Here is a 19,104-nt window from a genome sequence, read left to right as displayed (position 1 = left end):
TATATATACTATCATATCATCTGCAAAAAGTGATATTTTAACTTCATCTTTTCCAATTTGTATCCCTTTGATAGGGAAATTTTTACTTCATCTTTTTATGGTCTGTATTATAAATATGTATTCATTAATCATTTAAAATTTTTCTTCAAAGTTTAGTTTTGAAGTCTGGAACTTGAAATTTTTGCTCCAACTTTTAGTTTAATAGTCCCGCATTCAGTTAGAGGAGGAAAAGGCTTCAACTGCTTTAAAAATTTAAGAGTTCAATTTTAATTGATTAAACTTCTTGGTAAGTAACAAAAATAAGTAATTAAAGGATATGTCTGCAATTCTATAATCATTTACTAAATGTTAGAAATGATTATTCAATTACTATAATAAAATAGCATAATAAATACATTATAGAAAAATCTTTTTAAATATAAAAGCATTTGCAGACTTAAAACATAAATAAATAACTTGGGATAGAAATTAATGAAGATGATGGTTTCTTGCATTAACACCTAGTTATATTCATGTATTATTTGTAGATGTGTTAGACTGTGAGACAGGCATTAGTACATTTGGAGACCATATAGTAGGGATTTATCTTATAATTCACCTTGTCCTTCTGTAAGACAAAATATATTTTCCTCAGTTGTGGTTGTAATGGTCTCCATTTGTTGTTGAGAAAAATTTCCTTATTGAGGGGTGAGAATAAGAATACATATTTATAAAGCAGTTAGGGATTTTGCTAGTTTACTTAGTAGTGGCTCTTCTCAATGACCTATGACTTCACTAGCCTTGGGAAGATGGCTAGGTGCCCAAGCATGATTTCTGCCCCCCCCACCATTTTGTTTAGCTTTCCTTGAGTCCAATTACAGAGGTGCTTGTTACTGCCAAAGTACATTTGCCCCTACTACACCATTAAGATTACTGTCAAGTTAGTTGTTGCGATTTATAGGTGTAATAGCTAAGTAGTTGGCGTCCCTCCTTTGGAAACCTGGATACAGCCTTCTGGAAAGTTGGTCCTTGGGGAGGAGGAATTCAAGCCAGTTACAGCTCAAAGATCACTGTGCCCTGTGTCTGAGGCATACAGTGTCTTTTGCTATAGTGCCTTACCTTGGATAACCCTGACCCGTAACTTAAAACAGGCATATCATGCCCACTGTTGGGGTTTTGGTTAGAAAGTTTATGGCTCTAGAAGGAAGCACTGTCAGCCCAAATAAGAAAATTTCATTCAAAGTATATATGTATATTTATACATTGACTTACTTACATAAATATTTTAGGTAGATAGCTAATGGTCTGTTTCCTTATGGTTACATCAGACATCCTTCCTGTCACTTTACCAGTTTCCTTCCTTACAGATGTACCTTCCTTTTCCCAACCTTATTAGAGCTCTCTCCATGCTTTTTTGATTTCCTCTTCATACCCCTTGTAATACAGAAATGTGGAGCACAATCCCAACTGAAACATCTGCAACACAACTCTTGCACTGAAGTTAGCAATCACTGCAGAAGAAGGGATGCAAGGATTGAGTTTGCCATGAAACCTCCTAGAAATGTCAGACTCTACACTTGTGTGGTTCTTACCACCATAGCTGCATAAACATGACCTATATAAAGATGATGCCACAGACATGCTAATGTAGAAGGAAAAGTTTCAAAATGCCTCAATTCTAGATAAGAACTACAGCAACTCTGGAAGACTGAGCGTGGGAAGAATGGTCTTCCTGGGTAAAAGCGCCCTCATGTCATTCTTGAGTTTTCACTTAATCTATATCATTTCACACAAAATAATCATGCGCGTACACATAATCTCTCTAAAAACTACAGTCTTTCATTTTATAAATATACTGTCATTTATTCACACAGTTCTCTACTGGTAGAAACCAAGTGGTTAGTAAATAGCTGTGTATTGTTCTCAACTCCTGCTCTCAGCAGCTATGCATGTGTATGTGTATGGCTCTGGTGTACATCATTTCAGGTAGAATTTGAGTTACCAGGTAGCATAGATATTAAATTTTGGGTAGCATTACTAAACTTCCATGTAAAGAGATTATTTCAATTTGTATTCACATCAGAATCTAAGATTAGCATTATAAATGTATCACCAAATAAATTATGTGATAATATGATGTTTAAAAGTATTATTACTTAATACTAGCTAGAGTTACCTCTTATAATCCTATCAAAAGCTCCATACCCGAGGTTGTCTGATGCTTCTTTTGAAATACTAAGATGTTAGATTATTAAGTGATAAAACTAAAAATTGAGAGTAGTACTTATGGCATTGCCAAAAAGCTAGTGCCCCAATGACTGGGGTGTGTGTGTGTGTGTGATGGGGGAATACCCTACCTTTATATTATAGGTAATTTCTATAATATAACCTATCATATAGAAACATCTATCTATTATAAATCTATTACAGAGAGACATGTACAATAATTCCATAAATATTTGCAAAATGAAATTCTAATCTGGTGTGTTTTATGTATATACTTTTCCAAAATGGGGAGAAATCAAAATTGAATTAAGAAGAAGCAAATCTAAAAGTCAGTAGCCAAAATAAAAAACTTCTAGTTTTCGAAAAGTGAAGCACATTAAAAATTCTGACTCCAAGATTTCTGCTCCATTTTTGTCCCTGTGCTTCCATTAGATAGAAACAATTCTGGGGCAAAAATTTTAAAGATGGGGGAGGGTGGAAGGAATGGGGACAACACTTGGAATGCAAATAAGTACAATAATTTTTTGTTAAAGATTGATTGATTAATTGATTGATTGATTGATTATATGAAAGTACACTGTAGCTGACTTCAGACATCCAACAAGAGGGCATCAGATCTCATGGTGACTGTTAGCCACCATGTGGTTTCTGGGATTTGAACTCAGGATCTTTGGAAGAGCAGTCAGTGCTCTTAACCACTGAGCCGTCTCTCCAGTGCAAGTACAATAATTTAATTAAAAAAAATTCTGACTTCACTTGTCAAGTATGTAATTCATGTCAGTGTCAAGTAACAATTGTGTTTCCTTTAATGCTATCCCTTTACAATTATAAAAATTCTTAAGAAAAATTCCAAAATGTTGTAGAAAAACTATTGCTATAGAAGGAAGTTATCCACTGAAGTTTGCAAACTGATTGCTTAGAAATATTTTCCAATATTATTTTTTTCAAAAATATATTACAAATTACAAATTACAAAGTAACTACCAGTAATTGGAACAACCAGAAAGAAGATACAAGCTTCCTTACTTAATCAAGAAACTATCTTCAATTGATAACCATTAACAAAGAAACAATAGATTTCTCCAATAGAGCCTGAATGGATTTACAAACTAAACATAAGGGCAGTACACAGACAACACTGACTAGACCTGAATGGTGGTTTTGTTTGTGTCTCATATAACTCCTTTTTACCACCTTTTTTTTCCTATACTGAACTTTTGCTTATATGCTGTTGTTTCCCATTTTGTGGTTTTTTAATAGGTTTTGCTTGTCTGTGTATTTCTTGTACTTTAAAAAATGGCTTGTTTTATTTGCTTGCTTAATTTTTATAGATGGCAAAATATTTCTTGTACTTTAAAAAATGCCTTGTTTTATTTGCTTGCTTATTTTTTATAGATGGCAAAAGCCATGAATTGGTGAAGAGTTGGGAGGAGATGGAGAAGGGGAAACCATGATCAGAATATATTCTATTTTAAAAGAGCATTAATTTTTTAACACAATTTCAACAAAAAAGTTATTTATGTACTTCACCTAAAAATTATACTGAAAATACAGTAAAAAATAAGAGACACAGAATGAGGGACTTCCATAGGAAATAGGGAAAGAAGTATTTAAAGAATTGCAGGGTCATCTACTTTACTTTCCCTTTACACATACAAACAGAAACGCCTAAAAAGAAAGGAAGAAATCAAAGAATACTAACAAATTTAGTAACAAATTATATAGATATTGAATCATAGATGTGTGGATACATAATAAACTTTCTTACCTGAGTACTGTATTATGCAATGAAGCCTATTAAACACTAAAACCACCAACCCTGGAAATCTTGTAAGTACTTACAGGAAGGTATTTGATAGGCACCATTCCTCCCTAATGAAATCTTAATATATATTTTATAATCAAGTTCTAAATACAAGGGATAGAACACCTATCATTTTCTTTGGAGTTGAAAAATTCTAGAGAAATCTTTGTTACAGACCTCACACCCACAACGTTAGCCACAATGAAGCCATAGGTAAAACATCATGTCCTTCATGCAATGTTCCACTAGGACATGGCTTACCTGCTAGAGAGGATTATGACACATTGATATGGACATAATTTAGAAATCGAAATAATATGTAAGTAATCTGGTGAGAATTCATACTACATAGAGATGATAATGTCCAACCTGTAAAATATTAAAATTGACTTGTACACCAGTATGAAAATCCACAGGACCTAAAAACCCTAATGATCAGCTAACCCTCTCTACACTATGAAAAGTATAAAATTTCAGGAAACAACAAAATAAAAAAAAAAAAAAAGCTGAACTACCATGTTAAAAGCAAAGAATGGGAGTGCACCTTCCTCCTGCGGGTCTTCCTCTGCCTGCTCCCCTAAAATGCCATAAATCCTTCCCTACCACAAGAGCAGTAACTGTAACAAGTGAAGCCAAATGGTAAAAATCACTTGACCTGGATTTAAAAATGATATATACTTTTAGAAATTCATGATGAATTTCACACAATAAACTTATTTTAAAAATAAAGAAAATGTAACTACCTAAAACTAGAACTTAGGCAAGCCATATATTTACAAATGAATTCTTTCCTTTCAAAGAATCACAATTTACTATGGTTGAGAAAAGTAGAGAAATAAACAATGAAGAACACTGTTATATTCTAAACATTATTCCCACTTAAAAGGTTAAATGGTTTACTATTCTAATGTTATTTAAAACAAAAACAAAAACAAAAAACCTTGCACTTCCATGTTGAGCAAATCAATAATCTATCCATACAAAGATATTTCACAGTTTCCTTCACCCAGTTTTACCTCAAAAAGCACATCAATAAATGTTCTACATTAGACAAAGCAGGTGACACTGGTGCAGAGCAACAGAACTCCATGAGCCATCTCACCAAGTGCTTGCTGTCTGAAATTCCTCAGTTCTTGACTATTATTTTCAAATACTTAATGAACTGTACGTACATTTTCCATGCATGTTCTCTCTAAAACATATACTGTGTTAAAATCACAACCAGAACCACTTAAGAGATAATTTACTATCTATATCATAAAATAAGACAGTTTAAAAAGCATTATTTTTTTGTTATTTTAGTATAAATTTCAACTTAGTAAATGAATATTTAGTTATTCAGATTTCTTAATTGAATAATCAGTTACTACAATTATTTTCTAAAATCACAATTAGAGTAGCAACCAAATAAAAGTTCCATGTTTCTTTGCACAGGTGGATAAAGCATTAACCTAAGGAACTCACGATGCCACACTTGAGGATTCACAAAATCTATTAAGAAAAGCATTCTCTAGGATTTGTCTTAAATGTTACCATTAGACCCAGGACAAAAGAATACTGAACATAATAAAATATTTACTGTTCTATTTTGTAAATATATATCCAAGATATATTTACAATGTTAATTATAAAATGTACTGTCATTTTTAGAAATAAAATAAATAGAGAGACACATGTACAATTTCTAACATACCCTCTCTATCATAAATGTTTTTTACATGATAACATTTTTTGAGGAATATTCCTAGTAACATAAAAGAAACTCATACTTTGTGAAAACTGGCTCTTTACAGCATAACTTAAAAGACTTATACACAACAATTGAACATTAGAACAATACTAGAAAGAAAAATATTCTAAAATATTACAATTTAACAGTTTATATGATTATTTTAAGCTTGAAACATTTTATTTGAGGGCTCAAAATATTATTTAAATTCCAAAACCATGTCCTTACTGTACTTCCCTCACTGGACAGATTACCTATCATCAGCAAGTCTCCTTCCCTTTTATCTTCATGACAGGAGGAAAGCAAAACATTCCAAGCACAATTAATGTTTATTATGTTTGGGGATTTGTCAGAAGTATTTTCATTGTTAATGATGATATTAAAGAAGAGTTAAAACTCATAGTTCATAATGTTAAATAAAGAAAATAAAATAAAATTTCTAACATGGGAAAAATTTTAAATACTCATTTCAAAGACATTTAACCCTTTACATAAACAACAATATCACTACATTTTCCTGCATTACTGCAAAATAATAATCATACAAGTAAGGCAAATAAAGACTTAATAAGATTATGCTATGCATATATTTCTGAAAATGATAATAAAATTGTTCTATGCAATAAAACAGAATGATAAAATGCCCCCCAAAACAAAGGAAGATTCACTTACATCCATAGCTCTCTTAATAAAAGGTATCTGTGTGCCACTGTCCAGATCTTCATTAATAATAAGCCTTCTAGCCCACTGACCTGCCCTGACAACACCACTACCATGAATTAAAACCATCAGTTTCTGTGGATTTGTCAAAGCATCCTCACTCATAAAGATAAAACTCTTTGGTTCACTCTCAGTAGCATCTACCTGTAATCAAAAAAAAATTAAATAATAAATAAAATGTTTTTTGGTCAAGCATACACACAATGAGAAAACAACTAACGGCTACTACAAATGACTGAATGGTTATTACAGAATCATTTCTTAAAAAAAAAACTTACATAAAAGAAAGATAGTAAGATCTAGCAATTGCATAATAGTACACAAGTATTTTAAATATAAAAACATATAAAAAGAATAATTAAAGCATGTGTCCCTACGTTGGTATTGTATATTTAGAATTATATTACCATCTTACATTAAAATAACTAATTTTAAAAGCATCCTGTGGTCTAGATATGATCCAACTGCTTTTATTACTCTTGTTACTCACAATCGCATTGAGGTGTCACTACCACAACAATCATCAATAAATGAAGAAATTATATTTGTATAAATTTAAGTTATAGGCTTATACAGCATACAGTTATGATTCTATAACTGAAACAGATTGCACCTATCATAAAAAAATAGAAAGGCCAAACTGGAATATATAAATACCTTAGCCAGAACTGTATAAACTATGCAAAAAAACCAAAAAAACAAAAAAACAAAAAAACAAACCCTATCTAAAACTCCAAGTTCAAGGTGCTCCATTTAATAGGGCTTTGAAACGACATTCAGATTGCAAACACAGGCATGCACAACAACAACTTGTACATGCTAGCAACTTGTTTATGCTTCATTGACTCAAGGATTATCCATTTACATCTAGTTAATACACATATAATAAAAATTAATTTTGATTAAATACAACTTCAATTTCAAAGATATTAGAGATGCTATGGAAGTCCAATTTCTGATCATTTCATTACATATGTACATCAAGCTCTATGGTACATCAATAAGAGCCAGGACTCAGAATGGAAGCCTTATACAACCAGGTTAAAGCCAGAACCAACAACTAGTAATGTGTCCTCTAACCACAACTACATACAGAAATGATCACTCTACATGCTATATACTGCACCAGTTCTTGACTCCAGGAACAAATTATGTTCATACAGGTATCACTGTTAGAACACACACACATACACACACATACACACACACACACACACACACACACACACACACAATTCTAAAAAAATTCTTAGAAGTGAATCTAAAATTTTAAAATCTAAATTTTCCCATTCATTCCAAACGCACAGGAATAGGAAAAGAAACCTAGGTTTAAAGCAATATGATTATATGATGTCATTACATGATGTTGCTCATTATATGATGTTGCTGTGTGTGTAAACAGAGCCAAGAGCAACGGGTTCAATAGGAACAGAATGGCTGGAGTTTATGATCAGCTACAACTTTTCAGTGAAGCTTTTCTTGTCTACAAAGAGCATCTCAAACTTTTCCTCATGAATCTCTACTCCCTTTCTGTGTCTTGTTCACAACACATACAGCAATGCACCAAAGTGTATTCATTCATAGATAGATGACTGATGTGCATGCATGTGCATGTATGGGAGTGCATGTGTGCATGCATGTGTGGCATACAAGTCTGTTGTGCATACATGTGTATGCCTTTGTGTGTATATATACTCATTCAACTCTCTCCACTACAGTGTAAATCTAAAAAGAAATTATGTTTTCTAATTTATATTAGGCACTATTCTCAGTCTATAACAGAGACTAGCACCTTATAGATACTCAGTAAATAAAGATTAAGAACCTTTGAATTATGGAATCATACTAGTGACAGTGATGTCCTTTAGATACAATGATTTTAAATGATTCAGAACATTAATAGCTAGAATGCACACAAAAACGTAAATAAACATAAAAAACAAATAATCAAATTGCAAAATATACTACAGATGTGAATAAAGAATTCTCAAAAGAAGACATAAAAATTAGGCATGACACTATTACTGAGGTTATGGAGCACTCATAAAAAGGGACCTAGCATGCAGCTAAAAGAGTCAAATGCAGATATTTGCACTCAACCAATGGACAGAAGATGCTAATGCCTGTGGCTGAATTAGGAGAGGACAGAAAGAAGCTGAGGAGGAGGGCGAACCTGTAGGAGGACCAGCAGACTCAGTTAACCTGAAGCCCTGAGATCTCTCAGACACTGGACCACCAACCAGGCAGCATACACCAGCTTATATAGGGCCCCCAACACTTATACAGCAGAGGACTGCTGGATATGGTTTTAATCAGGGCTGATGCACCTAACCCTCAAGAAACTAGAGTCCCCAGGGAGTATAGAGGTCAAGTTGGGTGGGGTGGAGGGTGGAGACATCCTCATGGAGACAGGGGGATGGGAGGAGGTATGGGATGTGGAATAGTTGGAGGGTGGACTTGGTGGGGCGATAAAATCTGGAGTGTAAATAAATAAATAAATAAATAAGAGGGAAAAAAAGAAGACATAAAAATAGCTGATAATTTTTTCAATGTGTTAAACATCAACAGCTATCAAGGACATGCAAATTAATAATATCAATTCCATCTCACACCCGTCATAATGGCAATTATTAAAGAACAAATAACTATATATATATATATATATATATATATATATATATATATATAAAACAACATATATATATGTAGGTATACACATACACACACACACACACACACACACACTGTCGTCTGAGTCTTACATTTCTCCCATTTTCTCTTCTACAGTGTTCCCTGAAACTTACATAGGGTGGTGTAAATATTCCATTTAGGTCTAAGCAATCAGCTGCCACTAACTCTCAAACCTAGGGCAGCGATAAGTTTATGCATTTATTGCCATTCATTGCAAACAGAAGACTCTTTGATTAAGGCTGAGAGTGATATTTTCTGAGAGTATGAGTATTTTGAAGGATGTATGAGGCAATGTCAGTTTAGCCACACAGCAATGGTGCATGCCTCCCCATTTCTCAAGGCTTAATACCTGATTTCATATCTATATCTATACACACATATACACTCATATATACAAACACAAATATATATATATATAAATATATATATATATATACATAAATATACACACGTATGGGTGTATGTAATGGATGGATGGATGGATGGATGGATGGATGGATGGATGGATGAAAGCCCAGGCATAGAGAGACAAATACCACATGTTCTCTCTCATGTAGGCATTCTAGCTTTGAATCTTCAGATGTATGTGTTTAACTTGTACTACTTATAGAAGGAAGAAAATGAGGAAGTAGTCACTAGGTTAGGGGACTCTTTCAGGACAGAGAGGAAACTAGAAAGTAAAGAGAAAGTAGAGAGTAAGACTCTCAGGGATAGAAATACTTATTCATGGATGGGTTGGAGGGTTGGGGAGATGATAGAGCCGAGGGAGAATTAAACAAAGTGAAAGCAAGTATGAAAACTTGTATGGAAATAAAGTTTGAATGGTGTATAAAAACTTGCAAGATTAAAAAAACAAAATAACAGAGGGAGGATGCTTTGAATATCCAGGTAGTGTTGTTCAGAAAAGCCTAGGAATATTAAACAAAATTTCTAATGCCAGATATGAAGTATGTTTTTATGAATAATTGGTCAGGGAAGCCTTCGGAGATCATGAAAAGCATACAGGCCTCTGATACTTATTCCTCCTAATTACCAACTAGAACTAATTGATAATTCCCTATTGCTGAAGACATGAGACCATATTTGTTGAAAAATATAGAATAATAAAGGAAGAAGTGAATTAAAAGCTTCCTCTCCACTGGCTAGCTTACAGAATCCTAAAAGCCACGGTGCAAGCTCCTGGGGAAAAAGGCAACAATCACCTCCACCAGCTGTGAGACCTATGAATTGCACTAACTTGCTAGGCAAGATGTCCCCACTAGTGCAATAGTGGTGCAACTGTTACTGGAATAAACAACCACTGTCTTATTGAATTTGTTGTCTCCTTCACAGGAATAAATGCATGTCTGGTATTTTATAAAAAGCAGAGTCTGAGAAGATCTTAAACCTTGGGAAATGGGAAGGCATGTACTAAACTGGCAAGGCCTCATACTGCCTACTAAAAACTTATACCATCAGACAAATATTAGCCTTAATCAGAGAAGTTTTTGGCAGTGAACGCATAAACTCATAGCTGCCCTAGGTTGAAGAATCAGTGGCAGCTGCTTGCTCAGACCTAAATGGAGCATTTACACTACCCTTTGTAAATTTCAGGGAGTACTGAATAAGAGAAAATAGGAGGAATGTCAGAACCAGAAGAAAAGCAAAAGTGCTACTTCTAGGACACAGTCATGACAATAATAATCCTATCAACAAGTAAGAGTTTCTCCTCTTGCACAAGTTGGGCTTGTCAATCAATCATGTATACAGGTGGAGGCTCATGGGGCCCTATCCCACCTATAAACTATTCAGTACAGCTGGACTATAGAGAGAAAAACAGCTACTATCTTCACTTGTGTACCCACAGAGGAGCCCACAAGGATCTAATGAACAGTTCCAAACTAATGGTCACAAAGAAGTCATTTATTAATCCAAGTTCCCAAATAGTACAATTGTTCTGTTTGTCTGAGATAGGGTTGTGTGAGTTAGGCTGGCTTCAAGGTTGCCACAGAATAGAGGATGATGCTGAACTCTTAATCCCTTGGCTCCAATGCAGTGTTCAAAGGTAACAAGCAAGACAACCTCCAGTTCCCAAACATCATTTCAAGCAATGGAAAATTACTCCTTTGAATTCAAGAACAATCTCTTTAACACTAGAAGAATAATTATTTTCAAAAAAGAAAAATGCAATAATTCTACATGAGAATTTTTTTATGAGACTAAAGGTAAAGGTAGCCATGAATTAACTTGAATTGACCAGTTAAAAAAAGTCATTGAAACATATGTGAAATTCAGAGTGTCCAATGAAAGACGACACAGAGGTCAAGCAATGTATATAAAAATATGACTGGCAGAATGGGAAGAGCAATGTGTATACAAATCATTGGGCAGAACTGAACAGAGTAAACCAGAAAAGTGACTCTGAACATAGTAAATACAACTTGCTTCGTATAAGGTCGTGCTAAATTTATATAGCAAAATATTTATATAAATAAAATAGTGTTTCCTCCCTACCTCAATAAAGTTTGGAAATGACTACAAAGATGTTCATCTCAAACATTGCAAGCAACTAACGTAAGCCTTTTAAAAACAAGACACAGAGGCCATTCTAATACAGTCCAATTTACATGTTCCCAGATCATGTGACTACACCAAATGATTTATAGCACTTAGCAGTTCACTGTGGAATACATGTGAACACCAAAAAGTGATGTTTCTCTTAAACAAAATGTATATAATAAACTAAAATGAAATTTCGAAGAGAAATTATTAATCAAACTCACATCTCTAACACTCATGTGGACAGGAATGTGGCAGTTGAGAACATTTGTTCTTATTACCCTGTGCTTGTGCAGAACATAAGCATGATCATGACTGTCATTCCTTTCTTCTCCAAAATGCTACCACCCTAAAAGTGATGGAAGGACCCCTCTACTGAAGGTTTGAAACTAAACTTAGTTCAGTAACAAGGAGAAAAGTTTGCTAATATTCTTTCAGTACTAACATTAGTACATTATCAGTACTAACTCGTACTTAAGAGAAAGCAAGAGAGAAGTAATCGTTATTGACGAATAACTTCCACATTATGTAACATGGAATCATTTATGAAAGATAGACCTTTTTAAGCTTACAAAGGGATTTATTAACCAAACAAAAAACACAGTGCAAATCTTTCTGTAAACTTACATAATATGTAAATTAAATTTAAAGTGAGAATTACCAAATTTATAAAACAAAGTTCTCAATCTAATTTCAGGTTTTCTCTTTAGCAATTTTAAAATTCCATCCAAACCACTCTCATTTAGCCAACTGTGGTCTGTGCTATAAATCTAGAGAGCAAAGAGCACTTCAAGATTCCCAAAGACTCAAAGGGAGGGACCTTAGATGAATGCCCCACAGCAGGGAGAGGGAACTTATAGAGTCCATCTCCAGCAGGAAGACAGACATGACATCAAGTGGGGGATGGGGTTGTCATCCCACAGTCATATAACTCTGACCCATAACTGTTCCTGTCTGAAAGAATTACAGGGATGGAAATGGAGAAGGGCCTGAGGAAAAGGAGGTCCAGTGACAGGACCAAAGTGGGATTCAGTTCAAGGGGAGGTCCCAAGATCTGACACTATTACTGAGGCTATGGAGCACTCACAGAAAGGGACTGCCCCCTCGAAAGACCCAGCAAAAAGCTGAAAGAGTGAAAGGCAGATATTAGCACCCAACCAATGGGCAGAAGTAGCTGATCACTGTTGTTGAATTAGGGGAGGCTAAAGGAAGCTGAGGAGAAGGGTGATCCTATACAAGGACCAGCACTCTTAATTAATCTGGACCCCCGATATCTCACAAACACTGGACCATCAAACATACAACATAGACCAGCTGATATGAGGCCCACAACACACATACAGTAGTGGACTTCTGGGTCTGTGTTCATTCAGAGATGATGCACTCAACCCTCACGAGACTGGAGGCCCCAGGTAATTTAGAGGTCAGGTGGGGTGGGGAGTGGGGGCATCCATGTAGAGGTGAAGTGGGTTGGGGAGGAGGTGTGGGACGTGGAACAGTCAGAGGGTGGATGAGGAAGCAGGGAATGGAATATGGAGTGTAAAAAATAGATTAAAAATAAACTGAAATAAAATTAAAAAAAAAGAAAAGACTTCCAAAGAGGCAGAAATGTTATAGTCAACAAAAGACAGGATATGGATAGTCTTAAGTGTTCTTCTTCAGAGACCAAATAAACAAATTTATATAGGTCGTTTGTTTGCTTCCTTACTTTGAGATTCCATCTCACTATGGAGCTCCCAAGCTGGCCTGGAAATCAACAGAACCAGGCTGTCCTCAACCTCACACAGATCTGCCGGCATTTCCCAACTAAGTTCTGGGATGAAGGACGTGTGTCATAATACCCAGCTTCAATACACATTGTCTACAGAATAAGAAAGTGGGTCTTCATGGAATACCTGCCTAGAAAAGCTGCAAACCAGGAGTGGAACCAGCCAAAGAGAAAGAATTCTGTTGTAGTAAACAAAGCTGAAAAGATTTGGAGATCTGAAGAGTTTTGACCTCAGACATGGAAATGCAGAGTTTGGAGTTTGCCCATCTGGTTTTTGGTCTTCTTTTGGTCCAGTATTTCCTTAGTATGAAGTTTTGGAATAGTGATGGTGGTATGTGACCTGGTTTTTATTATTTAAGTTTTATAAGGGATTGCAGTTACGTGATGGAATGAATCTCTGAAGAGACTTTGAACTTTGGACTTTTAACATTATTGAGACTGTTATAAACTGTGGGACTTTCGCAGTTGAACTAAATGTATTTTGCATTATACTACTGGAAGTTATGGCCCCCATAAACTCATGTGTTTAAACAAGTCTATGGGGCCAGGGAGTAGAATGGGGTAGTAGTATATGCTTGGTCCAAGGAGTGGCACTATTAGGAGATGTGGCCTTGTTGGAATAGGTTGGCTTTAATAGAGTTAGTGTGTCACTATGGGAGTGAGCGTTGAGATCTTTCTCCTAGCTGCCTAAAAACCAGTCTTCTGTTTGCCTTTTGAATAAGATACAGAACTCTGAGCTTTTTCTCCAGCACCATTCCTGCTTTTCCACTGCAATGTTCCCACCTTGATGATAATGAACTGATTGTCTAAACCTGTAAGCCAGCTCCAAGGAAATGTCATTTTTAAGAAAAAAAAAAAAAAGGCAGGCATGAAGTCAAGAGTTCTGACTCCCAAAGGACAAATACTGACTGCAAATTTTAGATTTCCAGACTTTCTTGAAAGAATCTATGTTTTGAACTCGAGCAAAGGAGCAAAGACTGGCCTATCTGTGGCGTGCAATAGCATTGTCTTTATAATTATATTACTGAGAGTAACACAGTAAATACTTATTGACTTGAATGAATCAATGAATGAGTAATATTCATTTCTACAACTAGAGGTGACCTACAGAAGATTAAATGAAAAATAGTTTTTACTGGAACTATGTAATTAGAGGTGAAAATCTAAATAAGCAAGATATCTTCAAACTCCTCAATAACATGACCCAGGGTATTAAAAGTACTCTGGAAAAGTTCAGAGAAATTGTCTATATATAAAGTTTTATGTATTAAATAAATTAATTTCATTGTCATCTGGATTCATGTCATAAAATGAAAGAGTTGCCAGGAGCAGCAAAAATTACCTAATCTACTCCACAAATCACTTTACACCGAAGATTAGTATCTTTTCATTTTAAAAGCTTAGTGTTTTGTGATATAAATTAAAAATACATATATGCATGCAATAATAATTAAGAAAAGAGGAAGCCATAAGTTTAAAAGAGATAAGCGGCTGTGTGTTGGGAGGGAGGAGGGAATATTTGGAGGGAGGAAAGGAAAAGAAGTGTGCAATGTTGTAATTCGATTAAAAGTAAAAAAAAAATGATAAGACATTTTGTTTAGAATTTGAGACTAAAAACAAATCCCAAATGTTTACATTCCAAAATTTCAAAAGTATACAAAATTTCCAAATATTCTCCTGATAAAAAGAACACTAGTAATATTTTAAAAAACAAAAACAAAAATCAGAAATGACTTTGGTAATGTGTAGAGGGGAGAAAGCATTTTCTGTAGAAATAAGGGGCTACAGATAGCTTAGTTGTAAGAGCAGCACGGTCTACTGTTACAGAGGACCCAGGTTCAATTCCCAGCATCAACTCATGGTCATACTCTGCAATAACACTACTTCCAGGAGATCTGATGCCCTGTGTGAGCAACACACATATGTGTAGACAAGATACTCTTTAAAATATAAAAGTAAATAAAAAAATTTAAAAAGGAAACCTGTTTTGAAGACTCAAACAATACTTAAAGAGTTAATGAATACGTATTACAATGTAAAGTACACTGAAACAAATATGAAACAATGTTTTATTTGTTTTATACACAACAAATAAAAAGAGTACATGAAATGAGAAAAGGTCATCATCTTAGTAAACTTGTCATCAGCACTGCTCATCTTTTATATTTGGAGTGATGTTTTGTAAGAACTATTACAGAAGAGTAAGGATACTTAGAGGCATTGAGTTATTAGGATCAACAGATACTTAACACATACTTTAACATACTTAACACGTAACATATACTTTAACCTTAGCATAGTTAATCAACAATAAAATTTTTCTCCTGGACCTAAAAACATTTTATATAGAACAAGGTATTTTATTTGGAATAAACATTTTTGAAAGTTGAACTTACTGGAATAGAGATTTTTTTCAAATTACAGTCACTTTCCAGGAGCTCATAAACATATCTTGTGATGATCTAAGGAGGAAAAAAATGAAATATTAAGATTCAATATCATCTACTCTCAAGATAAATTTGTTTTGATAAGTTACTGAAGTTACTGTTCTCTCTTCGCCTTCAACTGTTGTGGTGTCACACCCAGGCTCTTACCAAATAGGTAATGCTTCACCTTCTGTTGCTATGTGGATGGCTACGGAGGACTAAAACGAGTTTTACAAACTCCTGGAAAATACACAAGACTTTCTCTTTTGGAAATGAATAACTTGAAGTGTTCCAGTGTTTCTAGAAATTGCTTCCTTTATCATGTCTCCATAGATTTTACATACAATGTAACTGCTTAAGGAATGTTATCTCGCCCCCATGAAATCAAGAAAGAAGAATCTGTGAGAAGTATAATGAGCAGAAAAGGAAAACCAACCAGAGCAGGGCAAGTGCTGTCAATCCTGTGTTAATGAGTTAGGAAATATGGTCTCCTCAAGGATATCCACCCCAGGTCCTGAACATTTGTATGTTTAAGTCACATGATAACAATCCCGCTACATATGACTGTTCTTTTTTTTTTTAATTTTTGTTGTTATTAATCTGTGTAAGTCTTTTCTTTTTTTATATATTTTTTATTACAGCTTTTCCTCAATTGCATTTCCAATGCTATCCCAAAAGTCCTCCATACCCTCCCCCCCACTTCCCTACCCACCCATTCCCATTTTTTTGGCCCTGGCGTTCCCCTGTACTGGGGCATATAAAGTTTGCATGTCCAATGCCAGCTGGAATTAATGAGGTGGTTCGATTCAAATCACCTATGTGCTTGAGAGTGGAAAGTTACAGAAGTATGATGTGTTACAAAGACGTCAGGTAGGAAGGCCTCAACTAGCTTTGCTGGGTTTGAAAGTTAAGAAAAGCACAGGCCAAGAGATAGGTCTTCTGGGGACCTATAGTTTACAACCAATATAAATATGAACGTTCAATGCTATCTATGTGCTGAATTCTGCCAACAACACAAAAAACAAGCAATTGATTCTCTCTTCTAGCCTAAAAGTGCTTGCCCATACCTTCATTTTTCTCTGGTATGTCTCCTACTGATCTGCAAAATTACAAGATAATAATTTTTATCATTTTACAAAAGAAATTAATGGTAACTTGTTAGAGTAGCAATATGAGACATATTTATTTGGTAGGAAAAAAGCAAAGATAGAAGGACTGGAATAGGAGCAAATGTTTAATAGGCAGTTTGAGTGACCACTGTAAGAGTATTTCTCCTCCCAAACATGTTTCCTTATTGCAAGTTGGAGCATCTTCTGAGTATAATCCCAGGAGTGGTATTCCTGGATCCTCAAGTAGTAATATGTAGAATTTTCTGATAAACCGCCAAACTGGTTTCCAGAGTGGTTGTACCAGCTTACAGTTCCACCAGCAATAGAGGAGTGTTACTCTTTCTTCACATCCTCCCCAGCATCTGCTGTCACCTGAGTTTTTGATCAAAGCCATTCTGACTGGTGTGTGTGGAATCTCAGGTGTGTTTTGGTTTGCATTTCCCTGATAATTAAGGATGTTGAACATTTTTTTTTCGTGCTTCTCAGCCATTCAGTATTCCTCAATTGAGAATTCTTTGTATAGCTCTGTACGCCATTTTGTAATAGGGTTATTTGGTGCTATGGATTCTAACTTCTTTTTTTTTTTTTTTTTTAGATTTTTTTNTTTTTTATATGTAAGTACACTGTAGCTGTCTTCAGACACTCCAGAAGAGGGAGTCAGATCTCGTTACAGATGGTTGTGAGCCACCATGTGGTTGCTGGGATTTGAACTCCAGACCTACGGAAGAGCAGTCGGGTGCTCTTACCCACTGAGCCATCTCACCAGCCCCGGATTCTAACTTCTTGAGTTCTTTGTATATATTGGATATTAGCCCTCTATCAGATTTAGGATTGGTAAAGATATTTTCCCAATCTGTTGGATGCCTTATTGTCTTATTGACAATGTCATTAGCCACAATGAAGTACTACACAGCTATTAAAAACAATGAATTCATGAAATTCTTAGACAAATGGATGGATCTGGAGGATATCATCCTAAGTGGGATAACCCAATCACAAAAGAGCACACATGGTATGGACTCACTGATAAGTGAATATTAGCCCACAAGCTCAGAATACCCAAGATACAATTTGCAAAACACATGAAACTCAAGAAGAAAGAAGACCAAAGTGTGGATACTTCGAGCCTTCTTAGAAGGGGGAACAAAACACCCATGCACAGAGTTATAGAGACAAATTTGAGAGCAGAGACTGAAGAAATGACCATCCAGAGACTGTCCCACCTGGGGATCCATACCATAAACAACCACCAAAACCAGACACTATTGCAGATGCCAACATGAGCTTGCTGACAGGAGACTGATATAGCTGTCTCCCGAGAGGCTCTGCCAGTGCCTGACTAATACAGAAATGGATGCTCACAGTCATTCATTAGACAGAGCACAGGGTCCCCAATGAAGAGCTAGAGAAATTATTCAAGGAGCTGAAAGCGTTTGCAGCCCCATGGGAGGTTATTTCTATTTTAATAACCCATATAAGAAACAGGAACACCTCTCCAATGACCATCACAATTTAAATAGCAATCTTCAGTCTTCTGAAACAACATCAAGTACTGTTACCAACTCTCAATCTCTCGAAATTTATCATTCTTTGAAGTATAAGGGGACGAGTATGAGAACTCATTTGGATTTGCTCACAAGGACCCACATCAGATGGTGCAGAGCTGCCTCTTAACTCTGGATCTAGTAGTTCTGACACCATCTTCTGAGTTCCAAGGACACCAGCATTCATATGTATGTGTGTGCTCACACATGCATGCATGGGCATGTGCACATGTGTGTGTGAGCACACACACAACCTAAAATTAAATAAATAAATGATTAGAAAATTATATAATCTTTTATTGGTGGTGCACACCTTTAATCCCAGCACTTGGAAGACAGAGGCAGGCGGATTTCTGAGTTCGAGGCCAGCCTAGTCTATGGAGTGAATTCTAGGACAACCAGTGCTACACAGAGAAACCCTGTCTCAAAACCGGCCCCCCCAAATTATAAACTTAATCTCTTCCCTTGTCACAGACTCCTACTGGTACGATGCACTTTACTTTATGTGGCTACAGAAAAATACTTCCCCACAGTTACATCTTCCTGTTTCACTAATCTTTTTTTTTTTTT

The 19,104-nt window shown here is 35.3% G+C and overlaps 1 protein-coding gene across 8 annotated transcripts in view; it reads right to left on the bottom strand.

Annotated features, from left to right (window-relative positions):
* Positions 1-19,104, bottom strand: part of Fam172a (family with sequence similarity 172 member A) — a 432,511-nt gene that overhangs the window by 304,794 nt on the left and 108,613 nt on the right. For 6 of the 8 annotated variants that reach the window (XM_029468399.1, XM_021180172.2, XM_029468400.1 and 3 more), the window contains 2 exons: positions 15,852-15,917; positions 6,411-6,602 (listed from right to left, as the gene is read on the bottom strand). In XM_029468399.1, the coding sequence (XP_029324259.1) occupies positions 6,411-6,602; positions 15,852-15,917 (258 nt within the window). The remainder of the gene's footprint in view (positions 1-6,410; positions 6,603-15,851; positions 15,918-19,104) is intronic. The other 2 variants (XM_029468404.1, XM_029468401.1) reach the window with 1 other exon arrangement.

The sequence above is a fragment of the Mus caroli genome, chromosome 13 (assembly GCF_900094665.2).
Source record: "Mus caroli chromosome 13, CAROLI_EIJ_v1.1, whole genome shotgun sequence".
Taxonomy (NCBI): Eukaryota; Metazoa; Chordata; class Mammalia; order Rodentia; family Muridae; genus Mus; species Mus caroli.
The sequence above is the reverse complement of the archived record's forward strand: the minus strand, read 5'-3'. Positions and strand labels throughout refer to the sequence as shown.